We start from the raw sequence: 24834 nt of genomic DNA on the forward strand, positions 1-24834 counted from the left end.
CTTGCTGGCGCATATTTTTCGAATGCAAAAGGCATTATATACTGAAGAGAAAACGCCCTAATTGCGCTGTACCGTGTGTTCTGACAGCAATGCCAGTAAAGAACTTGCAAGATTTCAAGCGCTTATCAGTGTGCATAGCGCAAATCGGACAGCTGAGCGGCGCAAACAGATTTTTATTTGGATCATTTTGTGTTCCTTGCAGTATCAGCAGTTCGAAGGAAATTTGAATATTTTCGTGACGAAACGAGCCATGAGGGCAAGGAATTTTGCTTGTTGAGAAGACTTTTGTCATTGAGCGGTTAATTGTCTCGGCAATGATATGTTGCGCTTAAATTTCTCATATCATGTGAATTGAGCATTGATTACAGCTGTTCTGAAGCATGTCAATGAAGCAAAATTGTGTTTGGGGCTTTCAACTTGGAGCTTATGCGAAGAGAGGAGACATCGTAAGAACTGCAGAGAAATTCGACAAGCAGGACGTTCACAAATATTAAAATATCTTCAAAAAAGCTGAGTATGCGGTGTATAAAACACAGCAGGCTTCGGCAGCTGACAAGAAAAAGGAAAAAGATAACGAATGAATAAAGCCGTTATTTGATTGAAGGGATGACTCTCTGCTACTGTTTGGGTAATTAGGGAGTTAGGAGGGATGGGATTGTGGCTTATCGCATCTTCACGGTTTTTCAAGGTGTTTGTCGTTAAAATACAAGCATCTAAAAGCTCAGAAGAGGATCTAGATCGGCATCTACAAGCTAGGCTTTCCAGACTTGCAATGGCTGGTACGTCTGGCTCCTGCCTGGACTGACGTACGATATGTCGAACAGCTTCGCAACTGCATTTTTGTGAGGTGGGCAAGCACAAAAACATAAGCTTCTGAATGAGCTCAAGATATGCTACCAACCAAGCATATGAGTTCTAAGCTTAATGCATGCATTGAAGTGAATTCGCTGCAAATATAGTTTTTGCTGTTGAAGCAATACAAAATCACATATGCAAAAAAAAAAAAAAAAGATGGTCAGGGGAAGTTAGGAACGCTAACGCTCATTTCCCACTAGACACAAGGAAAGGATTAAGCTGCCCACTCAAATATTTTCCAAAAGAAGTATAATATTCTCCTCTTAATTGCTTGTAACCTTGCAATGCTTGTCTGTGTTGATGAAGTCAAGATCTGGTTGTTTGCTGCATTTCATTAGCATTCGACATTAGTTTTGTTGACAACATAGCATATTTGCTCATTTTTTCTTGTTGCGCTAATAAATAACTTAAATTCACTTCTAATGTCCTTTACGGGGCTGTAGATACCTTATTATGCTAATACTGCAGTCCAGTACTAGTTTGAAATTGCACTAACTTCCCCGACAAGCAGTGAAATTATGCAGTTTCACTTTTTTTTTTTCCTGTGTGTGTGAAGGGGGGGGGGGGGGGGGAATCTCACAAGGGCGCGACTTGATTACTTGCAATATGTTTTTTTAATAGACTCATGCGCTTGTTCAATCATTTTCTTTCGCAGTGCACATGCCTATTCTCACTGATTCCCTTTTAGTAAACTCATTAAATAACTCCACATCTGACGTTTTAGACAAAGGAATAATTTTTGTTTTACACTGCTATATACGGGAGCGCGAGAGAGCCTATCCGGAGCTATGGTCCACGCCATATCTCCTCCTCCTGATTAGGCGACGATAGAGGCCGTTTATTTGGAATTTTTGTTCACTATATCGTTTGACACGAGTAGCTAGACATCATGCACACACAGCATGAACAGGCTGCCCAGGCTAGCAGATTTCTGTGTGTAATGGAGGCAATCCGCGTAACGCAGTAGTAAACGTGACACCCACTACATTACCTTTTAAGGTTTGAGTGCTCCTGTGCACTGAAAATTTTAATAATTTGTTTGCATGACAGGATCTATGACCTGAAAGAATGTACTACAAAACACAGGCCAGGAAGTAAAGCAAAAAACAGTGCTTGTGAGCAAGCCGATGGTGCCCACAATTGTTTCACAGCATTAAGAAGTGAATTTCACATAACACAAACGTGTTCTCCAAGGTAATGCGTCGCGTTGAAGCCAAAGCTGTCATATTGTAGTTATAATTATACTGCAGCCATGTACAGTTGAATGGCAGCACGGAAAAGCTATGTGTGTGCTGGCCGCTCCATGCTTTTGTGCCGGATGTAGCAGACGACGCGCCCAGCAAGGAGCAAGAGTTGACTGCAGCGCCGCTAGTTCCCGCGACCACCACCTGGGACACACTCCTCCACTGGGCGGTATGGGGAGCTGTGAAACTGAATTTGCTCTAGTAATGTTGGCTCTGAGCTTCTGCAGGCCCAAACCGAACTATCCGAGCACTCACGAAGTGCCTGAGCCGGAACATAACCGAAACTGAAGTGGACATTGGTAGCGCCGCCAAGTATATTTTTATATTTGCCTTGCAACATTTACGTTGTCTTTTCATCATCGTTTACATGTGATAAAAGCATTTTATCATATTCGAGACAAAACCTACTACCGCATTCAAACGGTCAACGTAATTCGCATTTGTCAGCCTCCGGGATCTCTTGCTCGTCACGTGATTTGTAGTTGCGGGCCTCTGCCATTTCAGCTGTGGTGGCGATACCTGTATTCCTGTTCTTTCTCTTTACTACCTTATAAGAGCTTTGTTTTCAGTAAGAATGGCTTTTTTGTAACCAGGATCTGGCATTCTATCGATCGATGCAAGCCAACTTCATTTTTTTCTTTAGAGTCCCTTTAACACAGAAGTTTGACCTCTAAATCTCCTTCAAGGTGAAAACCGTGCATACCTGATGGCTCGAACTACCTGGCGTAGTGAAGGTTTCGCTTCAAAATCTGTTTCAGGTTGGCTAAACAAGGCTTCAATTTTGTTTGTGTGCAAGGTTTGTGACGTTAAAGAAGGGTTGCAGCAGGGAAAAAAATTGAAGCAGGATGGCACTTCTGCTGTAGTACTGGACAAGAGAAAACTGCTTTAGCAAAATGGCGCTGTCAAAAACAGAATAAACAAGGCACTTGTGTACTTTATGAGCAGTTTGATGCATTTCATTGTGTCACTGCACACTTTTGTAAAAAAACATAACTGGGCGCTTGAAACCCAAACTGGAGTGTGAATGGGCAACATAGCTTTATTTGTGGCATTATCCTTGGTGAGTGGAGGAAATCCTATTGTTTTTCTTCCACTTGAAGGGCGATTCAAGTGGGTTTGGGTTTCCGAAATCCTGGAATAGTCCTCGACAGCTGTTTGGAGTAGAAGAATCGAGGTACGCTTATGAATTTGACGATTAGCCCCTTTAAGCCTGAAGTTGCAGGTGTTGAGAAATTAAAGATAGTGAGGCAAAAGCAGGCTGCCTTCGTTCATTGCGCAATTTCTTATGTGACATGTCCTCTTAGCCTCTGTGTCTCACCAGGTTGGTTTGTAATAAAATTTCTATCATAACTATCTCTTATGAGCAGAATGTAGGTTGGTAGTGCACTCATAGGGAAGTGGGGTGCGTTCCAATAGGATATCTACAATTCAAAGGGAATGTGACAGACAGTTTGCAAGCCTTTCAGTGAAGAGGAAGTTCATTAGACTTTATTAGCGTGTGCTGAATTTAGGGTTTCGTTCAGAGATTTCATCGGGTTGACTAGAAGAATGAAACAAAATAAAAATAAATGCCTTTGAATTTGCATTTGGCAGCATTGAATCGGGAGTAAGCGCAAAATGCACAAGCATTCTAATCCTTCTATTTGCCTTTATATGCTCCGGATCTTGTAAATACCTATAAAAGTTGCAGACAGCTTTTCACATGCTTGCATTTCAGACACAATTCGTGTGGCAGACTATGAATTCAGTCACCAGCCAGTCGCAGTGTTAGCACCACTAATTGTGAGCTGTGCCTTTAGAGCCAATAAAAAATCCCGTCAGCCGTAAAGAGTTTGAGCGTTTTGATTAACATGAAAGTTGGGATAAGACTCATCTTTTTCATTACCTAATGAAGCTTGTAAGGTGGTAGGAGCACAGGCTCAAAGGTCGGGTCGTTGAATAGAGTTGGCAGGTGGACCGTGTTGTTAGAATTGCTGAGCAGTGGCTCCTGTTGTAGTGCTGTTTTCACCCTAAACAAAGATTCTTATTGGCGCTGGTGCTCTCTCGATTATGCTCTTACTTGAATGATTTTTATGTAATGCTCGAGTTCAATTTTTTAGACATAATCGACGCATTTTGTTTTCACTCCTTTGAAGTCCAAAGGAACAATTTTGTACCCATGCCACACAATTTCCTTATCGGGGAAAAGCCTTGGGCATTTATCAGTTCTAGCAAATTTCAGGCAGATGCTCCTTTGTTTTCTATTGCAAAAGCACTGGTGTATTAAAAGACACTTCCTCTTTTTTTTTTTTATCACGTCAGTGCTGCAGCAGTCCTTTTCGTCGATTGTGCAGAAGCTGCCTACATCTCTTGTTCTTGTTAACTTTTTTTTAACCGCAGGAAGCACATTCAAGACTGAAGGCAGTGCAGAGCGAGACCTTCAAGCCCAAGGTAAAGAACTGATGCCTTTGTATATATTTATATTTTCTTTTTTTGCAACCTTTAAATTCTGGCTTGCATTTGTGTTTTACGCAATGGGGTGCAAGGTTTCGAGGGTTAGTGATTTTACCTATATTATTACACTGTTCCTTTAACCCCGTGTTGAAACGCCTACTGGTTTAGCCTATATAACTCATTCCACACGACAACAGAATGGTATAAACAATTCCAGTATCATATTCAACAAGTCTTTCTTTGTGAGCAGTTTCGCATGTGTTGATGGATCAGTCTTTGCGATCTTTACTCATTTTATGGCATAGGCTCATTGACTTTTTCGGAGCAGTGAACACGAGGTGAACGTCACACCTACTAGCTGCTTTCTTTAAAGCATAGGATACATTGTGTACATACGGAATGACGACCACATTACTAGCTTGCCCTGAATTCCTTTTCCAGATCCTTTTGATGTCATTCAAAATCTGTGGATGCTTTTCTGCAACTGAAGTTAAAAGTGCCTCATTGTATCCACTCGTCCTTAGCCTATCAGCTTGTCTCGTGAGGCTGCACTCTATTTGATGAAAACATTTTTTTACACATTGTGATAAACCATTATATGGTAGCCTTCTTGTTACTATTTTACCCCGCCCGGGTGGAGCACTGGTTACGGCGCTCGACTACTGTTCCCAAGGGTGCGGAATCGAATCTCGGCCTCGGCGACTGCTTTTCGATGGAGGCGAAGACAAGGTGCCCGTGGGCTGTACGATGTCAGTGCACGTTAAAGAACCCCAGGTGGTCGGAATTTCTGGAGTCCTCCACTACGGCGTCTCTTATAGCCTGAGTCGCTTTGGGACGTTAAACGCCACAAACCAAACCAAACCAAACCTTTTCACTATTTTAGAATGTGCGAATTGATAGCTTAAGGGGGGACACGGCTCTTTGCGGCCGAAAATCTGTCTAAAAATCTATTTCTTTATTGCCTCATTTTCGCGGTCCCGAGACGTTTCCGTAACTATCTGCAAGTTCAGGGTGAAAAATACCGCCTATTTCGCACGTTACAGCTCTCCAAAGTTGCAAATCTGAATGTTTTCCCCTTTAAATTGAGGTCAAATCGCGTCGTGTTTTTATCGGCCGCAGATCGAGAAATGGGTGCTCCACTGGCATCATTTTGGTCTTGTTCGAAAGATCGCAATTCAGGCTATTGCCATGCCACGATCGGTGTCCGCGAGCGAACACCCGAAGCGGAAAACAAAGGGACAAATTTGCGCGAAACGTGCTGCTATTGGGCTCTTAAAGCATGTGACCCAAACGACCACTTTTGGTTGGCTGCCGGCGTCGACTGCTTGCGGCTTGGCGCCGTTTTGAAAAGGTCGTGTAGTTAGGCCTAGCTTGTTTGGCGATGTTTTGTCGTCACGACCATGGCGTAAAACCGGGAAAATTTAGGTTCGAGCGTCGTACTAGCCCAAAAACCGAAAAAAGGTAGAGAAAAGAGGCGCGCCGGTGATGCGGCATCCTGTTATCAGCAATCAGCGCTGATGGGCCGATAAGGGCGCAGCCGATGGTGCTCGGCACAACAGATAGGAGAGCGAACGATTTCCGGAGGAGATTCCTGCCGCGTGCGAACATCGTGATCATGACGATGCTGATGAAAAAGTGATATCTAAGCAGCCTTCACGGGCGCGAAAGATCGAACACTCAGAAAAATCAGTGGCCCGGCGTGCAGAATGGCAAACTTTGTCAAAATAAATTTACGTCCGAGTTGCAGGGGCAATTATCTCGATGGAAAATGGTGCATTCACTCCAAAAGCCAGTCATAACTCATTTCATCGAGTTGCTGTTAGCCGTGGTAATTCAAAAATATGCCCAAAACGTTTTTTCGCCACTTTCTCAAAATTGAATTTTGGACAGTCACCAGATCAATATTTTTGGTCCTGCTCTTGCTAGTTATTTTCTTTTGCTAGAAAGCTAACCTCGTGTATCTTTTGACACCAAGGTAAATGTAATAACCGTAGGGGAAGATTTACTGAAGAGATTGTTTTGGCACCAAAATGGACCGCCTTTGAGTTTTTTTTTTTTTTCATGGTGTAACGTTGACTAAAACTGTCATAGAACATTAATGTTTGCTTTAATTTACTTTCCAACCATTTCTGATCATACTGATATGTCAGACCTTGTCATAAATTAAATCTACATGTTCTGAAATGTTTTTCCTTTTCTCAAAAACAGCATCTTTGAGGGTGCTGCAATTTTGGAGGAGATCAATATCTCAGGTCCTGTTCTTGCTATTGCTATAATTTTATTTATTTTTTTTTAGAAAGGGAATCCTGCCACTCTCATGAAACCGAGGTAAATGCAGTGACCACAAAGGAAAATGTACTGAGAAGGTTGTCTTGTCTTGGGCACCCAAATGGACCTTTCCTTTCAAACATTTGCTATTGCATAACTTTGGCTCAAATTGGCATAGACCATTAATTTTTGCTTTAGATCACATTCCACTTGTTTCTGATCTTGTTGTCATATCAGTCATTGACACAATTTACACCTACATACTGTGAAATGTTTTTCTTCATTTTCTCAATACTGCAATTTTGGAGGAGAGATTATTAAACTATTTGGTGCTGCAGCTCTTATTAGTGTCTCGTTAGAAAAATCTCTTGGACAGTGCAATAGGACTAAAATATGTACAGTTATTATGCGGCAACATTTACAGAAATAATTATCAATTTTAGGTGCGAACTTGGGCTTTATTCATAATTCATGGCTAGTGGCACTCTATGATCCTTCTAGATCACTCTGGCAGGTCTATTCTCATCGTGCCATAGAGTGTTTAGTAATTAACTCACCTCCAAATGAACATGAATTAGGTAATATTTTGAAAACGTTTTCATCTACAAGAAAACTAATCAGATAATTGAAGTCAGCATGCAAAAATATATTAACCGTGCAAGTTTCAAACAGATCCACCCATAGATAAGAAAAAACGTTTTAAGAGGGGGCGCCCCCCATAACTAGTTTTTCTCTGATTTCTAATCTCTAATTTCTTGATTCCTAATTTCTAAGCTAATAAAGGGGCGGAGGTGCGTGGGGATGTGAAACTGCCTGTGCAGTGAGACTGCGAGACTTCTTTTATTAGAGGGTGCGCGTGGATTGTTTTAATTGTACCCCTGTTACATACCTGCCAACTCTCCCGAAATGTCCTGGAGTCTCCCGAATTTTGATTACTCCCGATTGTACGGACGCAACCTCAAATCTCCCAAAACGTGGCCGCGCCGCCATTACCCAGCGTTTTTTTTTTTTCATATTTTTTTTTTTCGTTATAACCAAACTATAATCTGATAATGTCGTATTATAAAGCAGCGCGGGAGCAGTTAGTAGCCAGCATGCACCTTGAGTCGAGGTAGCTGCTGCCGGGACCACCACGAATGTGAGCAACCGACGGGCACTGCCATATTGGATTTTCTGGATCGGCTCGTCTTGGGCTGGCTCGCATATTTAGCAATCCATTCATTATACAGTAAAAGCTCGTTAATTCAAACTTCAGTAATTCGAATTTTGGGATAATTCGAACCGTACTACTTGGTCCGGCCTAGCTCCATAGAAGTCCATGTATAAAAAAGCCCGTTAATTCGAACGTGAGTTGGTTCTGCCACAGTTAATTCGAACTATGCGCCGCCGCGCCTGGGCGGCGTGCCGCCTGGCACATGGCCAGAGCAGGCCTTGTCGCGAGGCTGCAGCGGCTGAGTTGCCTCCAAAATGGGGAGAGAAGGTCATCATCATCATCATCAGCCTGACTATACCCACTGCAGGGCGAAGGCCTCTCCCATATTTCTCCACTTAACCCGGTCCTGTGCTAGCTGCATCCACTTGACCCCTGCGAACTTCTTAATCTCATCCGCCCACCTATCTTTCTGCCGCCCCCTGCTGCGCTTACCTTCCCTTGGAATCCAGTTTGTTACCCTAAGCGACCATCGGTTATCCTCTCTTCGCACTACATGTCCTGCCCATGTCCATTTCTTCTTTTTAATTTCCACTAGAATGTCGGTAACTTGAGTTATTTCTCTGACCCAATCTGCACGCTTCCTGTCTCTTAATGTTACCCCTACCATTTTTCGTTCCATAGCCCTCTGGGTTGTCCTCAACTTAAGTAGAACTCTCTTGGTTAGCCTCCACGTTTCAGCCCCATAGGTGAGTACAGGTAAGATGCAACTGTTATATACTTTCCTCTTTAGCGATACCGGTAAGCTGCTAGACATAATCTGCGAGTGCTTGCCAAATGCGCTCCATCCCAATCTTATTCTTCTTGTTATTTCCTTTTCATGGTCCGGATCTGCGGTTACTACCTGTCCTAAGTAGACATATTCGCCTACTACTTCCAGTACTTCGCTACCTAAAGTAAACTGCTGTTCCTTCCCGAGGCTGTTGAACATTACCTTAGTCTTCTGCATATTGATTTTCAAGCCTACCTTTCTACTTTTCCTGTCTAGGTCATCAATCATTATTTGTAGTTCATCTCCCGAGTTGCTTAGCAAGGCAATGTCATCAGCAAATCGCAGATTACTGAGGTATTCTCCATCTACCCTTATCCCTAACTGCTCCCATTCCAAGTCTCTGAATACTTCCTCTAAGCAAGCTGTGAATAGTACTGGGGAGATTGTGTCTCCTTGCCTAACACCTTTCTTTATGGGAATTTTGTTACTTTCCTTATGCAGAACTATGGTTGCTGTGCAGCCACTGTATATATCTTCCAGCACTTTCACGTACGGCTCGTCTACCCCCTGATTTCGCAATGCCTGCATCACCGCCGAGGTTTCAACTGAGTCAAATGCTTTTTCGTAATCAATGAATGCTATGTATAAGGGCTGGTTATATTCCGAGCATTTTTCTATCACCTGATTGATGGTATGGATATGATCGATAGTAGAGTACCGTTTCCGAAACCCTGCTTGATCCTTTGCTTGATTGAAGTCTAAGGTTGTCCTGATTCTATTAGCGAGTACTTTAGTAAATACCCTATACGTAACAGACAGTAAGCTGATCGGTCTGTAATTTTTAAGGTCCTTAGAGTCCCCTTTCTTATGAATGAGGATAATGTTTGCATTCTTCCATGGTTCCGGTACCGTCGATGACACCAGGCACTGCGTATACAAGGTGGCCAGTTTTTCTAACACGATATCCCCCTGTCCTTCAGCAAATCCGTAGTTATCTGATCCTCTCCAGCTGATTTCCCCCTTTTCATAGTTTCTAATGCTTTCTTGACCTCGTCCTTCGTCACTGGTGGAACGTCTGAATGTTTTTCCCTACCACCAATCTCATTACGGTCCTGACTACTTTGGCTATTGTAGAGATTTGTATAGAACTCCTCGGCAACTTTGACTATCTTATCCATAATCGTGATGACGTTGCCCGCCTTGTCCCTTATCGCATACATCTGGTTTTTGCCTATGCCCAATTTCTTCTTTAAGGCTTCCCTCGTTCTTTACAGCATGCTCAATTTTCTCCATGTTATACTTCCTTATATCGGCCACCTTGCGCGTATTGATTAGCTTTGATATCTCGTCCAATTCGATCCGGTCTGTTGGATTGGAAGCTTTCATTCTCTGGCGTTTCTTAATCAAATCTTTCGTGTCCTTAGACAGCTTACCGGTATCCTCTCTAACTGTCCTACCGCCTACTTCTACCGCGCACTCAGTAATGATATCTCTGAAATTATTGTTCCTTGCCTCAACGGTAATGTTGCCATCCTCAGTTAGAGCTGAATACCTATTCTGTAGCGAGATCCTGAATACCTATTCTGTAGCGAGGAGAGAAGGTAAAAGCGGGTAAAACCGGTGCCAGCTACCGGCGCAGAGGCTGGAGCGCAAGGGGTGGCAGCTTTGGCAACAGCTACGCCCTCTCTCTACCTCCGAGAACTGCGGTTTCCGGCTCGGATTTTGAGCCGCCGATCTCAGAGGCCTAAGAATCTTGTCGTATAGCTGCAGTTGTTAACTGATGGATGGCGCAACCAGCACAAAAAATACAGCGAATCCAGTACATCGCAGCTCCGCTAGCACTCGAGAATTGAACGAATAGGAGGAGCCTTCGTCAACGTCTTTGTCCTGAACTCGCGGTGGTCTCGGCCGCTTTCGGCAGCCTCGAGTTTTCTGGTTTTCGGCGCGCTTACGACCTTTGCTGTGCGGATCGCTTGAAAAGTTAGGCCTCGGTGGTGTGCTTCACTGTGCTGACGTGCGGTTTCAGAATGGCGTGCGCCCGCGGTAAATACCGCGCCAAAACACTGAAGGATAAATGCGACATCTTACGGGAAGTGGACACCGGAGTCTTGTCGAAACAAGAAATCGCCAAGAAGCATGGAATGCCGAAGAGCACGCTGTCCACTTACATAAAAAATAAGAGGGCGATTGAAGACGCCTTAGAGGCAGAAGTTGCCAGCGAAAGGAAGAGGATGCGGCTGGCAAAGTACCCCGACCTCGAAAAAGCGCTTCTCCTCTGGATTAAGGAGATGCGAGCTCAGGACATACCGCTGAGTGGCCCCGTCATATTGGCGAAGGCAGCGGACTTCGCCCTGCGGCTGGGCTACGACGACTTCGCAGCTTCAGATGGGTGGCTGCACTGCTTCCGTGAAAGGTACGACCTTGTGTTTCGTGCGGTGTCAGGGGAGATGAAGGCTGTTAACTTGGAAACGTGAAAGTTGGCGCTCCGAGGTCCTATAAGGCTACCTACGGAAGTACTCTCCGCAGGACATTTTTAATGCTGACGAGACAGGCTTATTTTTCAAGTTACTGCCCGCCAAAACGATCACGTACAAAGATGACAAGTGTACGGGGGGTAAACGAAGCAAAGAGCGGGTGACGGTGATGGTTGCGGTAAATATGACCGGAAGTGAAAAGCTACCGCTGTTCGTGGTAGGAAAGTCGAGCAATCCTCGCTGCTTCAAGAACATCAGGTCTCTCCCAACAGACTACGCGGCAAACAGGAAGGCTTGGATTACTGGAGAGTTGTTTAAGCAGTGGCTCATGAAGGTAGACAAGAAGTTCGAGCGCTGTGGCCGCAAAATCCTTCTTCTTGTCAATAACTGCTCTGCGCACAAGATTGAAGTTCAAACGAATGCCGTTGAGTTGGCCTTTCTTCCAGCCAACACAACGGCAGTGCTGCAGCCCATGGACCAGGGCATTATAAAAAATTTGAAGACATTTTATCGGCGCCACATGCTAGAAAGAATTATTCTATGCCAGAATTACGAAGTGACGCTCTTGAGTGCACTGCATATGCTTGTGCGTGCTTGGGAACAAGTGACAGGGGCTACAATCGCCAATTGCTATCGCCACTGTGGCTTCACCACGCAAGGCGAGCACGTGGACGAGCCACCTGCGCACGGAGACTGCGTCACTAGCATCACCGCTCCCATGTCGAACGTTCTGAAAGACGTTTCCTTTGCCGACTACGTAAACGTGGATGCGAGCGCAGTTGTCTGTGGTGTGACCACAGATGAGGACATCATTTCCCAAGTTAAAAACAGAGAGCCTGTCGCTGCCAGTGACGACGACGAGGAAGACGACGAGGCACCGGTGCGGCCCTCCGCTGCGGAAGTCATGGCCGGACTTAATGCCGCCCGCCTGTTCTTCAGTTTTCAAGAAAGCGAAGAGGAAGCCTTCCGCAACATTCGCTCTTTAGAGCAAAAAGTGCTTGCTGTTGCCTTCAAAGAAAAAATGCAGACCACAATTACGGATTTTTTCAAACATTAAATTGAACTGGCGCCATGCCCTGCTGCTTCCTGGTCGCGGTGTCTTGTTTTTCTTCATTGCTTTCGTTAGTTCGAACTTCGTTTAATTCGAACTGAGATGGCGTCCCTTTGCGGTTCGAATTAACGAGCTTTTACTGTATGATCGTGGGTCGTGGGTACGCTAGCCGTGCTAGGCTTCAGTTGGCTTGCTAAGGTCGTCGAGTGAAGAGTGGAGTGCAGAACGCTGAGCTACATTTGTGTTTGCCCGGGTTGGAACAATCGATGGTGCTTTTGAAAACCAAGTACTTAGAAGTATTTCAGAAATCGTACACAACGGAGTTTCTGTGATTTGACAGTTCACGAAAGGGTGACAAATATGGACTCTGTACCATGTGCGCCTGTGATGTGAGCGTTGCGCACGGTGGCAAGAACGACATCCAAGGTACACATCGCTTCACAAAAGCATAAGAATTATGTTTGTGCTGCAGAAGGGCAGGGCACCATCCGCAGTTTCTTCCAAAACAATAGCGAACACAGTGTGATTGTGCAGAGTGCCTGTTCACGGGATTTCTTGTCGAACACAACCTGGCGTTAAGGGGGGACACGACCTTTGAAAACCGAAAAATCGCGAAACAGTCGATTTTTGGAAGATTATATATTCCGGTAGTATGTCTTATAAACTACCATTTCTGTAATTATCAATGCCCAACTCGCCGTAGAAATACTCGAAATTAATTATTTAAGAAGCGGCGGCAGCCGCGGAGCAGCGAGCAAGCGCCGAAAATTCCCAAACTTCGCGCGCGCGCCATTCCTCTCCCGCCGAACTGAGCGCCGCCATCTTGGTCTTGTTTTGTTTGTGAATTCTTGCGCTTTCTTCTGCCACCCTCGGCGGTGGCGACGGCGGCGTGGTCGAGGCGTGGCTTGCTTCCGATTGGGAGCCTCGTGGCGGCTTTCAAGTTTCCCGCGCTCGAATTCAAGGCTGCGATTGGGCAAAGCGCGCGCTCCGCGAGAACGCGGGGGATCAAGCGACTACTATTGGCTGCTGCGGCCGCTTACGCGTTGGTCTCCGCCGGCTACCTCCCCGCGTCGTCTGCTACGGCTCTTTGCGTGGTCGCTCACGATGCCTCGAGATGCGACACGCATTCAGTGCAGACTTGGCTAGCTTTTTTCTTTTTTCGTTTCGGCGCTTATGCCGCGGACGATAACCCTGGATGTCGCTTGGCGCGTTTGGGCCGCTCCTCGTTCCTCCGGCGAGATGCCGCAAGAGATAAATCGAGAAACCACTTGCTTCGTCTGCGCCGCCCATCATGCTAGGGCGAAATGCCGCAGGGGAATCGGGAATGCCGATTGTCGCGGCTTGCAGAGCACAGGATCGACGGATCTCAGCATGTGGAAAGTGGTCCGCGGCACTAAGGCGTTCGCTGTAGCCGAGATCGACGGAGCGCCACAGCCCTAATGTATATTTTGACGGTCGCACCGGACTTGTTCGTGATGATTGCGAGTGTTCGTCTTAAGTGGGGCCGTTATAAGTGGGCTCGACTGTACCTGAATAAATTTTTGAGGGCAAGGCAAGCCCATGTATTCAAAATATTATGTCTGGAATTTGTCATAATTAATTTGGTTAATCAACATAGGTCTAATTGATAACAAAAAATCCAGTTCTATGCTATTTTTCAGCAAGAAAATTTAGAAAAAGGGCCTTGTCTTGCCCTCAGCAACCTATCTAGGAATCAGCATGACAAATTGCACAATGCCAGTGCCTTTCGCAATTTCTCCAGGCTTGATATAAAGGACCTATTCGAACCAGTTTGATATGTTTCTGTAACTTGAGAACTAGCATGCACAATTCTTTGAAACTTGGTGGTTTTTTCATTTGTTAATGTCCTGAGCCTGTCTTGAAAATTTCATCATGATAACTTGAGAAACAAAAAGTTATTGTTCTTTCAACCTTTGAGAGCCGTTTTCTCAGAATCAATGTTTTGCACGGTGTGGCTGCTAGGGAAAGTCATAGCTCAAGAACCGCTTATTGGATTTTCATGAGTTTTTTTTTGTTACATACCTAAGTAAATTTCTCAGGGCAAGACAATTCGTTTTTTTTTTTCAAAATATTTTATGTGTAATTAGGGGCAGTCAATTAAAATATCGTTAAGTCAGGTGTAAATTTTAACACTAAATTTGGGGCTGTACAAAAATTTTTCAGAGAGGAAATTTGGAAAAAGGGAATTGTCTTGCCCTGGGGAAACTGTCCAGGAATGACCATAACAAATTTCACACTGCTAGCACATTTTGCAAATTCTCCAGGCCCGCCCCTAGGGACCTATGTAAACTATCTTGATATATTCCTCTAACTTGAGAACCGATGAGCCCAGCTCCATGAAACTTGGTAGTTCTTCAAATCTGTGTACTATGAGCATACCCTGAAAATTTCATTCAAATACCTCAAGAAATAAAAAAGTTGGTGTTCAAGGGTAGCCTCCCTCCTTAAGCGTGAGTGATCACGCGGGACTTTTATTTCTGAAAATTTTCCCGAAATGTGACGACGCAAAGCGCTATGGATGTGGACGTACCAAAGCAACTGCCATCGTTTGGGAAATGGCTGCGGAAGCCAAAAGCTCAATACTGGAGTCTCTGAAACGCCGTGCTTTCGGAATCGCTGCGGAGGGAAGCAACGATAGCACGTCGCAAATGTATTCCATCGTGGCAACTTACTACGTAGAGGAATCGCAGCATGTCGAAAGCCGATTGCTTTGTTTGCAAGAACTCCATGGTGAGGCCATCGGGCGGAAAATTGGGAACCTCGTTCTAGATGCGCTCAAGCCATCATCATTATTTATTGACCCCTTAAAGACCCTAAGAGGGGTATTACATAAGGGGGGGGGGGAGACATAGATTTAAGATATTTGAAGTCAAAGCAAACAAAATAGTTGAAACAATCGATGTAAGGCAGGCTTCAATGCAAAGGGGAAAAAAAATGCACGTGTATCAATCAAACAGACAGGTACAGTTAATTATACATTGACAAAACGGAAAGGCAACAGTTACCACATTAGGATTGTAAGTGTAAAGACAGCATTTGCCGGATTTTAGAAGCATCTCGTTCAATTACAATACATTCGGGTAATGAATTCCATTCTTCAATGACAAGCGGCAGGAATGACTTGTTAATTGTGATTAAGCAGCCATGGAGTCTTAAATTGCTCATAGAGTTGAAAAGATGGCGCAATGTTCGGATTGGAGGGAGCAAAAGGGAGTCTGGAAGTGGAGGAAAACAATACAGTTGAACCTCGCTACAACGAAACTGACGGGGCGCGCGAAAAATTTCGTTAAAGCGAAATTTCGTTGAGGCGAAAACAGCCCAAAAACACTGTGAGGTTGGACCACATAGTGCCAAAACATCATTTATTTCCAAAGAAGTCGGTAAGCTTCTTCTGCTTCACATGGCTGGCCCTTCATGTGAAGCGTCTTGGAGGGGAGGAGCTTGAAGAAAAGTCCCGTTTCATCGGCATTGTATATGTCTGATGTGGCATATTTCTCCATTAATTCCGGCACAGTAGCTGATGCCCAAGCAGATGCAGCGTCGGCGTCTGATGAGGCGGACTCGCCACACAGCACTTTAGCGACGATTTCATGCCTGGCCTTAAAACGGGTCAGCCACCCTGAGCTGGCTTTGAAATCATTGATGCCCAGCATACAGGCATAGCCAAGCGCCTTTTGCTGCAGCATGTTTCCGCTGACCGGCATCTTCTTTGCGCGCACGTCGAGGAACCACGTGTAGAGAGCCTTCTCAAGGTCCTCGTGAGCCGCTTGCGTCAGCTTTTTCCGCTTCGCGGATGTCCCCGAAGAAAGAGCTTGCGCTATCGCGTCTTTCGACTTCAAGATCGTTGACAGCGTGCTCTGTGAGATGCCGAAGTCCGCTGCAACATCTCCCTTTTTCCTGCCGCTGGATGCCGCGCTGATAATCCGTGCCTTCTCTTCAAGCGAGAGGAACTTCCGCTTTCTAGATGAAGTCGCCATGCTCGCATTCATTACAGCGCACTAGCAGCACAAGCACGAGTGAAAAAAACTAGGGCAAACGCGCTGCTGTTGCCAGGCTGCTGCGTCCTTTGGCAACGGATTGGTTGCGGCTCTGGATTGGAAGAAAACGGAAGCTTGCCCCCGCGCCTTGTCGCAAGGCAGCCAGCCCGATTGTCATCAACACCAAGCTATGGCGGTGATCATGTGCGTTTCAGTGAGTGGATTAGTTGGGTCCAGCGAATGTTTAGCGAAACAAAGCAGCGTGGGCCTATGGAAGTACATAGATGGGCGGCGATATGCTTGTTTTATTGTAAGATATATTTTTAAATCGAGCTTCGCATAGCAAAAATTTCGTTGAAGCGGAAACGCGCCCCAAAAATGATTCGTTGTGATGAGAAATTTGTTCCATTACTTTGTATAGCAAGCTGACGGGGAATTGGAAATATTTCGTTGAAGCGAAAATTTCGTTGAAGCGACGTTCGTTGTAGTGGGGTTCGACTGTAGTACAGTTTATGAAATAATGATAAACGGGCAATTTTATGCCTTTGCGCAAGAGGCTCAATCTTGAAAGATAGTTTTATACTGGTAATGCTTGATCAGGTGTCATAAATGGAGGAAATAAAGCGGGCTGTGCGGTTTTGGACTGCTTCTAGGCTTTTAATTAAGTAGGCTTGACGTGAGTTCCAAATTGGGGATTGCAAATTCTAGTTTGCTACGGACGAAAGTTTTGTATGCTAGGCTGCGAATGGAATAAGGGGAAAAATTGAGGTGACGTCTGATAAAGCTGAGTTTTTTCAATGCATCAGTAGCAACCTTTACGATGTGGTCGAACCAGCGAGGTTGTTCGTGAAATGGATTCCAAGATACCGGTATGATTCGACTTGGGTGAGGTTGGTTGAATTCAGAGAATGCGCGTAGTTTATGTTAATTTGTTTGCATGTTACCTGAATGAATTTGCACTCTGTTACGTTGAGCGTCATTAGCCATGTGGAACACCAGCTTTCGATTATGTTTAGGTCACTTTGGAGCAATTCCTGATCAATATTGGAAGTTATGCGGTGGTACAGGATGCAGTCATCTGCGAAAAGATGAATTGTCGATGAAATGTCGGAGGGATGATTGTTTATGAAGATTAAAAATAAAAGCACCTAGCCCTGCGGGACATCAGAGAAGACTTTTGTTGTGGGAGAATGGTTATTTTCGATAACAATGAATTGAGAGCGATCAGTTAGAAAGCAGCGAATCGAATTTAATATAAGGGGATCAAGGCACGAGCATGAAAGCTTGGCTAAAAGACGTTGGTCGGATACACGATCAAATGCTTCAGAGAAATCCAGATATAACAGCGAAGTTGTACCCATGGAGAACTGGATTGCATTTTGCGCTGACAACGCGAACGTTATGATTGGGAAAATGAGAGGCGTGGCAGCTGTGCTAAAAGAAGCTCATGAGAGCTTGCTAATCGTTGGCTGCCCGTGTCACCTCATCAATTTTGCGGCCGAGAAAGGAGCCGCCTGCTTACCTGCAAAATTCGAGGAGGTGCTCGTGGACATCTACTTCCTCGAGAAGAGTGCCAAGCGAAAAGACAGGCTCATCGAATTTCAAGAAATGTACTACACAGAGGTGAGGAAGATTTTGAAGCATGTGCCAACGCGGTGGCTATCGCTGGGAAAGTGCCTGACCAGATTACCGCAGCAGTGGCAGCCTTTGGTAAGCTTCTGTCTGAATGAGACAAACCAAAAAACCAGCAGCGTCCATCCTTTCTAGGGTTGTATCAGATCCCCAAGAGAGCTACAGCTTTGGGAGAAGATAAGGATGATGAAGTTGAGTAAGATCGCCGAAAACTGAAGGAGCCAAGAGGCAAGGTGGATGCAACCCCGTCAAAGAGAGTTAAGCTTTCATCCGATGGTACAGGACATGCCAACTTTACCCGTGAAGAACGGCTGTTCTATTCCTGTCCTCTGACGTCAACTTGGCATATGGCCTTTTCTTGAACTGTGTGATCCCTGTTTTCGAAAAAGTCAACTGCCAACTTCAATCCCAGACACCTCAAGCTGACCAACTCTACTCTCTCTTGGTGCAGCTCCCAAGCGGTCTTATGGCTAGGTTTGTCAATCCCTCTGCCACGAAGGCCTGTGCTTCACCACTGGAGGTTGCCTACCAAGGTATAAAGAACCAAAAAGCCAATGAAGATCTGGTCCTTGGGAGCCGCATATCATTGTTGTGGAGAGGCTGCCTACCGGCGACAAGGAGCAGTTCTTTTCTGCTCTTCGGCAGTATTTTGCTGTGGCATGTGACTACATTAAGCACAAGATGAAGCCTTGAAGAAAGCAGAAGTCGCCAATTCGAATTTTTTTTAGCAGCGCATCCTTCAAGAGTCTTGGCTTCTTCATTGAGTCTTTCCCGCAACTTCTTTCTCAGGGGAAGAACGAGTCAAGGGGAGCGGCCTTGGATGCCCTGAAAGTAGAATTTGCAGAACTGCAGGCATATGATTGATGTTCCTGAAGAGATCTTAAATTAAGAGAGGGTTGATATTCAGTGGTCAGAAGTGGGAAGTAAAACTAGCATTGATGGAAGAGTGAAGTTTGGCAGAGTGGCAAAGGTGAGGCTGCAACTACTTGCCATTCCACGCAGCAACACTCAATGTGAGTGGATCTTTAGCACGGTTAAGAAGACAGGAACTGAATTCTGGTGTTCACTTTCTAACAAGGCTCTTGGTGACCTCCTCATGGTAAAGGGTCACCAAACCAGACGTTGTTTTGAGCGGACATATTCTGACATGTTCTTGACGCTTGCGAAGTCTGACTGCCAGGTCACTTCACAAGTAAAGTTGGCCCCCCCTTCCACTGCAAGCAGCAGGAATCTAGGGGCTTTCGCGAGGCTATAAATACAGAGATAAGTTCAAAATAAACTAGTGGGCTGCCACTCTTGCCTATTTTTGATGTTTCAGCTTCAATAATTTCCGAATTGGTAAACTAAAAAAAAAAAAAAAAACGCCCCCTCCCCCCCCCCCCCCCTCTCTCGTCGCTGCTGCGGCATTCTTCCGAATTTTCATGTTGCTAGGTTGGCAGGTATGCTGTTATGAATAAACCATAGTTGTCAGTGTGCGCTTGTCTTATGTACGTAAGTTTCCTGCTTCCTTCTGTGTATATTTAGAGCATAGCACGCAAATGTCTTGAATATTGCAACTCACCAGAAAAAAGACATTCCAGGTAAATAGACACTCTCCAGGTTGGGTTCATAACTGTTCAGCCGATCCTCAGCATTCTCTAATCTATGGCCGTAGAATGGTGGTGCGAGTAAATGGCTAGAGTATCAACGGAGATTCTTCGGTGCCCCTTTAAAGGAGGACACTGGTCTTAAAACTACTTTCCTTATTTACCAATCAAAATTGATGCAACTTGGTGGGTTTGTGTAATTTTTTGTGCAGATTCCAAAACTGCAATTTTTCTTTTGTGATCCAAATATTTTATGAGATAATTACACCAATTAGTCTAATTCTTGCAAGAACAATTACAAAATGATCACTGAAGAAAAACTTCAAATGAACACATTGCTGGACACTATAAAGAATGAGGAACTTAATGTTGCAAGCAGTTTTTTGATTGAGCAATTATTTATTGTTTTATTGCATAACCAAGTTCAAAGGTCAAAATGCAGCATATAATGGTCACAAAAAAAAGGCATTTTAAAAGTTTTGAACAAGAAATTAAAAAATCTACTTGCAACATTGTGTGCTCCACATATTTGGCTTCATGCTGAAAAGGAAATTATTACTCTATCTGCAATAGGTGCCGAGATTTTAAGGCTGCAAAACTGCAAGTGGTCGACAATGCATGTTTTGAGAAAAGAGCAAAAAAGAAACGGGATTCACTGGTGCAATGCATGCATTTACAATTTAAAATGGCTAGAAACCTCCAGGAATGTAGTCTCTTTGCTTTCCAAAGTCCAAGTGTCTCTTCTTTCATTTTGATTTGCAGTTGCAGAACATTCAGATGTCACTTTTTCGGCTGCGCGAGTCATGCAAACAGTGACTTCTTTTTTTTTTTGTTGCGTATGTCGTTTTGCTACGTCCTCGCATCAAGACAGCGGTGAGGAATGTTCATTGCGGAAAAGAAATGTAATTTGGAGCTGTTTGCTGCCTCCCCCCAGTGCTCTGCATTGCACTGGAAGCAAGTGCATTCACTAAGGACTATGAGCCAGGTCCGATCGGCTCAAACGCGCGGCGAGCTCTATGAAGAAGTGTCCTGCAGTTTACCTATTCCAGAATAAGTTTGACGGCAATTTCTTATCCCCGTTCACTTTTTAAAATGCCAATATCGCCGCCGTATGTTTTACGCTTCGCCAATCTCTGCAAACTGTTGAGATTTGACGATCATGAACTGTGCCTTGCCAAGCGGACTGTCTGCCGGGCTGCCGTCATCATCATGAAAACCATCCGTCTACCGCTTCGTTGCTGGAGTTGGCACGACTTCAAGCTTTTTCTGTTTTGAGCTTATCTTTCTGCTCATCTGCGGCCTGCGATATCACTGTCGTGGCGGGTGCGACCGCTGGCAGTAGCAGTCTCTCGTGCTGGGGAGCACGCTAGGCCTACTTCAGGCTCGTACATACGATCGTTCGGCGCACGACTTTCGTCGGCCTGAGCGCGCACAGCCGGGGCAGGGCATCACTTGAGATGATTAATCTACTATTTTTTTCACTTTTTTTCACAACTTCTTGGCGTGAACACACCTTGCGGTTCGGAACCAAGCGCGGCCGGCGTCACGTCTCCGCCGTCTCCCCGTGGCTCAGGCGCGCCGAGCAGACACCGTCAGACAGCTCCACCAATGCGATTGCAAATTGCACGTTTTCTTTTCTGCTATTTTTTATGCGACCAATGGGCGAATGTAAACAGCAGAAGCGGCAATTTGAAGACGAAAGGCGGCTCTTTCGAATGAGACCAAGATGGCTACTGTGCCGTGCACAAAATGGGAGCTACGCTTCGCGGAAAATGGTTGTTTCGGGGGGTTGTTCTTGGCCCAAATTTGGGCGACATCGATTATATAAATTGGCATTGTGACTAAAATACCGACCCTAGAGATGAAAAACTTAGCAGATAGGTAGATAAGAGCTACTGATTTCGCAAATCACATTTTCTAAAAAGTGATTTTTTCGCGATTTTTTGGTCCGAAAGACCCGTGTTCCCCCTTTAAGGGCCACTGTCCAGGGAAGGACCTTTCAAGCAAAGGAGCCCAGTGTTTCGATCAGGTACCGGAGATAGTCTGTGGAAAATGCTACAGTGACACGTGCGCCGCAAAGCAGCTAAAATACAAATCAAAGCTCTCTCATGTTCTCCTTCGGGAAGCCAGCTTCCCATTCCCTGCACTGGCCCGTCGAGGCGCAGCTATGACGTCTCAGTCGAAAACGACGACCATTGGTCCGTCTCTCTGTCTGAGGGTGAAGGTTGGATGTCTACCGCTCGCTGCGCGCTTTTCCCTCACCACGGCCGGATTGAATCTAGCGGCGCGCGCTTCCTCGCCTGTTTTTTTTTTTTCCGCGCACGTGTAGTGCCAAGCCCCACCTCCCGCCAAACGCGGAGGAGGAAGGGGAGTTTGTCTTGCGGCGGCTAGACGACCGGGAAAGAGTGAAAAGCGTGTGCAAGGGAACGGGAGGAGAGAAACTTGACAGAATTGTGTGATTGGAATAGTAACTGCGTTATTGGTTACTCTTTTCAAAAACATTTTGCAGCCTTACGTTCTGGGGCCGAAGTCACACAGTCACCGGGGAAGAAAATATTTTCGACCGGAGGGTGGACAGTGGGCCTTTAAAATGGTGTTTGTCATTAGAATGGGGGTAATCAATTGATACATAACAACCTCAGTGTGCCTTCAATGGCCTTAAAGCAAATGTTCAGTCGGGCTATTTTGCATCGCGATAACCCTCACACGTAAGTGAAACGAGATGGTTTAACCGCCCGGCCGACTCTGCTGAGAGTCCAGACTTTAAGATCGGTATCTCATCGCTGGCATCTGCTGTTAAAGAACAGAATGGCAAGTTGTAACGGTTTGTTGTAGAATTGAGATTTTTCGTTTCTGTAACGGAGCGTACTTTAATTATAGGTAGCACACTGTTTTTCATTAAACTGCCCTGTACGTGTTGTTGTCGGTGGGCATGGTGAAAATGGGCTTAATATAACTTAGCTCCTCCTTTAGATGTGCGAGGTAACTGCTCCACTTCGTCTCCCTACCCAAGGACAGTTGTGTGTACTCGCATGTAGTCAGTAACGCAACTGTTACACAAAATTCGCTAATTCTGCTTTAAAACTGCATTCAACTGCTCTGTGGGTATTTTTTCGCATGGTTTTTTGTTGTGGTTTGGTCTTATACTAGGTTGTGGTGTCTGCAAATGCATAAATCAGTTGATCAGGGCTTAGCGTACCATTTGGGCTCGTCTGTGTGAGGAACTCTTTACCTTTTCTCAATGAATAACCAAGCCAGCAGTAGAAACTGATTAACACTGGCCATTTGCTGCAGTAAAGCCTCAATGAATCAAGCCCCTTTAATTTGGGAGTATGTTTAATATGGACTTCTGTTAGGAGTCCTACCTGAAAGAAACGTGTTTTTCATCCACATTGGGCCTTGCATTGGTTGATTCGGATGGGTATCTGTAGTGGACCATGGCTAGGCATGACTTCCTTGATCCTCCGGACTGAACTGCTTGTATTACATTGTTTCCCATACGCCTCTGGCAAGTGAGCTACGTGTTCTATCAGCATTCCTTTGTCGTTAGGGTGAGAGCCTGGCTGCATAGTTTCATTTTCAGAGCATATCCTGGCACTTGAGGCGACATTCATTACTGGTTGCACCTATCAGCCAGCCAGCCGAGACTATAGTTGCTCGCCTTTCTGAACAATAATTTTGTAGGGGCTTATAATTTTTTTCAAAGGGTTGTTGCCAGTCCAGTTGCAAAGAGTGCGTCCTTTGCTTCTGTCTTTCCAGTACTCTGAAACTCCATGCTCGTCACATGGTGTTGGTAATCTTATGCGATAAAGCCCTCTTATGTGAAGTGCCGCATGTTAAGAAGCTGCAATGCTATTGTGTCAGCCACTAAAAGCCATTGTGGATTGCGCCACTCTGTGTGGTGTGTGCAAGCCATTTCTTTCTGAAAAATTCCCAGAAGTTCCTGTTGTAAACAAAGATTCTTATTTGCACTGGTGCTCTCTTTGTTAATTGTGCTTTTACCTTAATGGCTTTTATGTAATGCATGGGCTTTTCAATTTTTAGACGTTTAAATAATCGGCACATTTTTTTTCACTTGTTTCAAGTCGAAGTGAATAATGTACCCATACCACACAATTTCCTTATCGGGGAACTGCCTTGAGCATTTATTACTTGCAAATTTAGGGCAGATGCACCTTTGTTTTTTGTTGCAAAGGCACTGGTGTACTAAAAGGCATTTCCTCTTTTTTTTTTGTCACCTCAGTGCTGCAGCAGTCTTTTTCGTCGATTGTACAGAAGCTATGTACATCTCTTGTTCTTGTTAATACTTTTTTTTTTAACCGCAGCCAGCACATCCAAGCCTGATGGCAGTGCAGATCAAGACCTCCAAGCCCAAGGTAAAGAACTGATGCCTTTGTATACATTTATATTTTCTTTTTTTGCAACCGTTAAATTCTGGCTTGCATTTGTGTTTTGCGCAATGGGGTGCAATGTTTCGAGGGTTAGTGATATTACCTATATTATTAAATTGTTCCTTTAACCATGTTTTGAAACACCTACTGGTTTACCCTATACAACTCATTCCACACAACAACAGAATGTTATACACAATTCCAGTATCACATTCAGCAAGTCTTTCTTTGTGAGCATTTTCGCATGTGTTGATGGATCAGTCTTTGCAATCTTTACTCATTTTATGGCATAGGCTCATTGACTTTTTCGGAGCAGTGAACACGAGGTGAACGTCACACCTACTAGCTGCTTTCTTTAAAGCATAGGATACATTGTGTACATACGGATAGACGACCACATCACTAGTTAGCCCTGAATTCCTTTTCCGGATCCTTTTGGTGCCACTCAAAATCTGTGGGTGCTTTTCTGCAACTGAAGTTAAAAAGTGCCTCATTGTATCCACTCGTTCTTAACCGCCGCATATTCACAAACACGCCTTCACTCGAACTTCTGCTCCAAGCGGCCCTCGAGGCCTGTTTTTCGTTTCAGAAAGCAATCTCCACTCGAATCGCTCCTGCAACGGCTGAGAAACCTTGAGTTTTCTCGAGAATCTCGAGTCTGCGACGACGCTACCTTGGCCGCTCCTCGACCGCCACTCCGCTTGTAAACATGGCCGACATCGCATCGCATCACTCGCTCGCTGTGTGGAATTCGTTCTACTGGTATACCAAATTTTTCATGAAAGAAGATATGACAAGGATGCACCGAACCTTTCTTTAAAGCATCAGCTGAGAGGGACAGTGACTCGGGACTTCTGGCACGCTATCGTTTTATGAATGTGGTCATGGCTAGCCTCCGTCCGTCCCTGCCGCTCACGCCGAACATGGATAACCGGGATCACTCACCGGCGTCTGTGCTGTTTGATCTTCGCATAATCGCA

The 24834-nt window shown here is 45.0% G+C and overlaps 1 protein-coding gene across 2 annotated transcripts in view; it reads left to right on the plus strand.

Moving 5' to 3' along the window:
• Positions 1-24834, plus strand: part of LOC146182929 (uncharacterized) — a 94779-nt gene that overhangs the window by 34336 nt on the left and 35609 nt on the right. For both annotated transcript variants that reach the window (XM_084608980.1, XM_084608981.1), the window contains 2 exons: positions 4479-4529; positions 23789-23839. In XM_084608980.1, coding sequence (XP_084465106.1) covers positions 4479-4529; positions 23789-23839 — 102 coding nt within the window. The remainder of the gene's footprint in view (positions 1-4478; positions 4530-23788; positions 23840-24834) is intronic.

The sequence above is a fragment of the Amblyomma maculatum genome, chromosome 7 (assembly GCF_055883805.1).
Source record: "Amblyomma maculatum isolate TAMU_Amacu chromosome 7, ASM5588380v1, whole genome shotgun sequence".
Lineage (NCBI taxonomy): Eukaryota > Metazoa > Arthropoda > Arachnida > Ixodida > Ixodidae > Amblyomma > Amblyomma maculatum.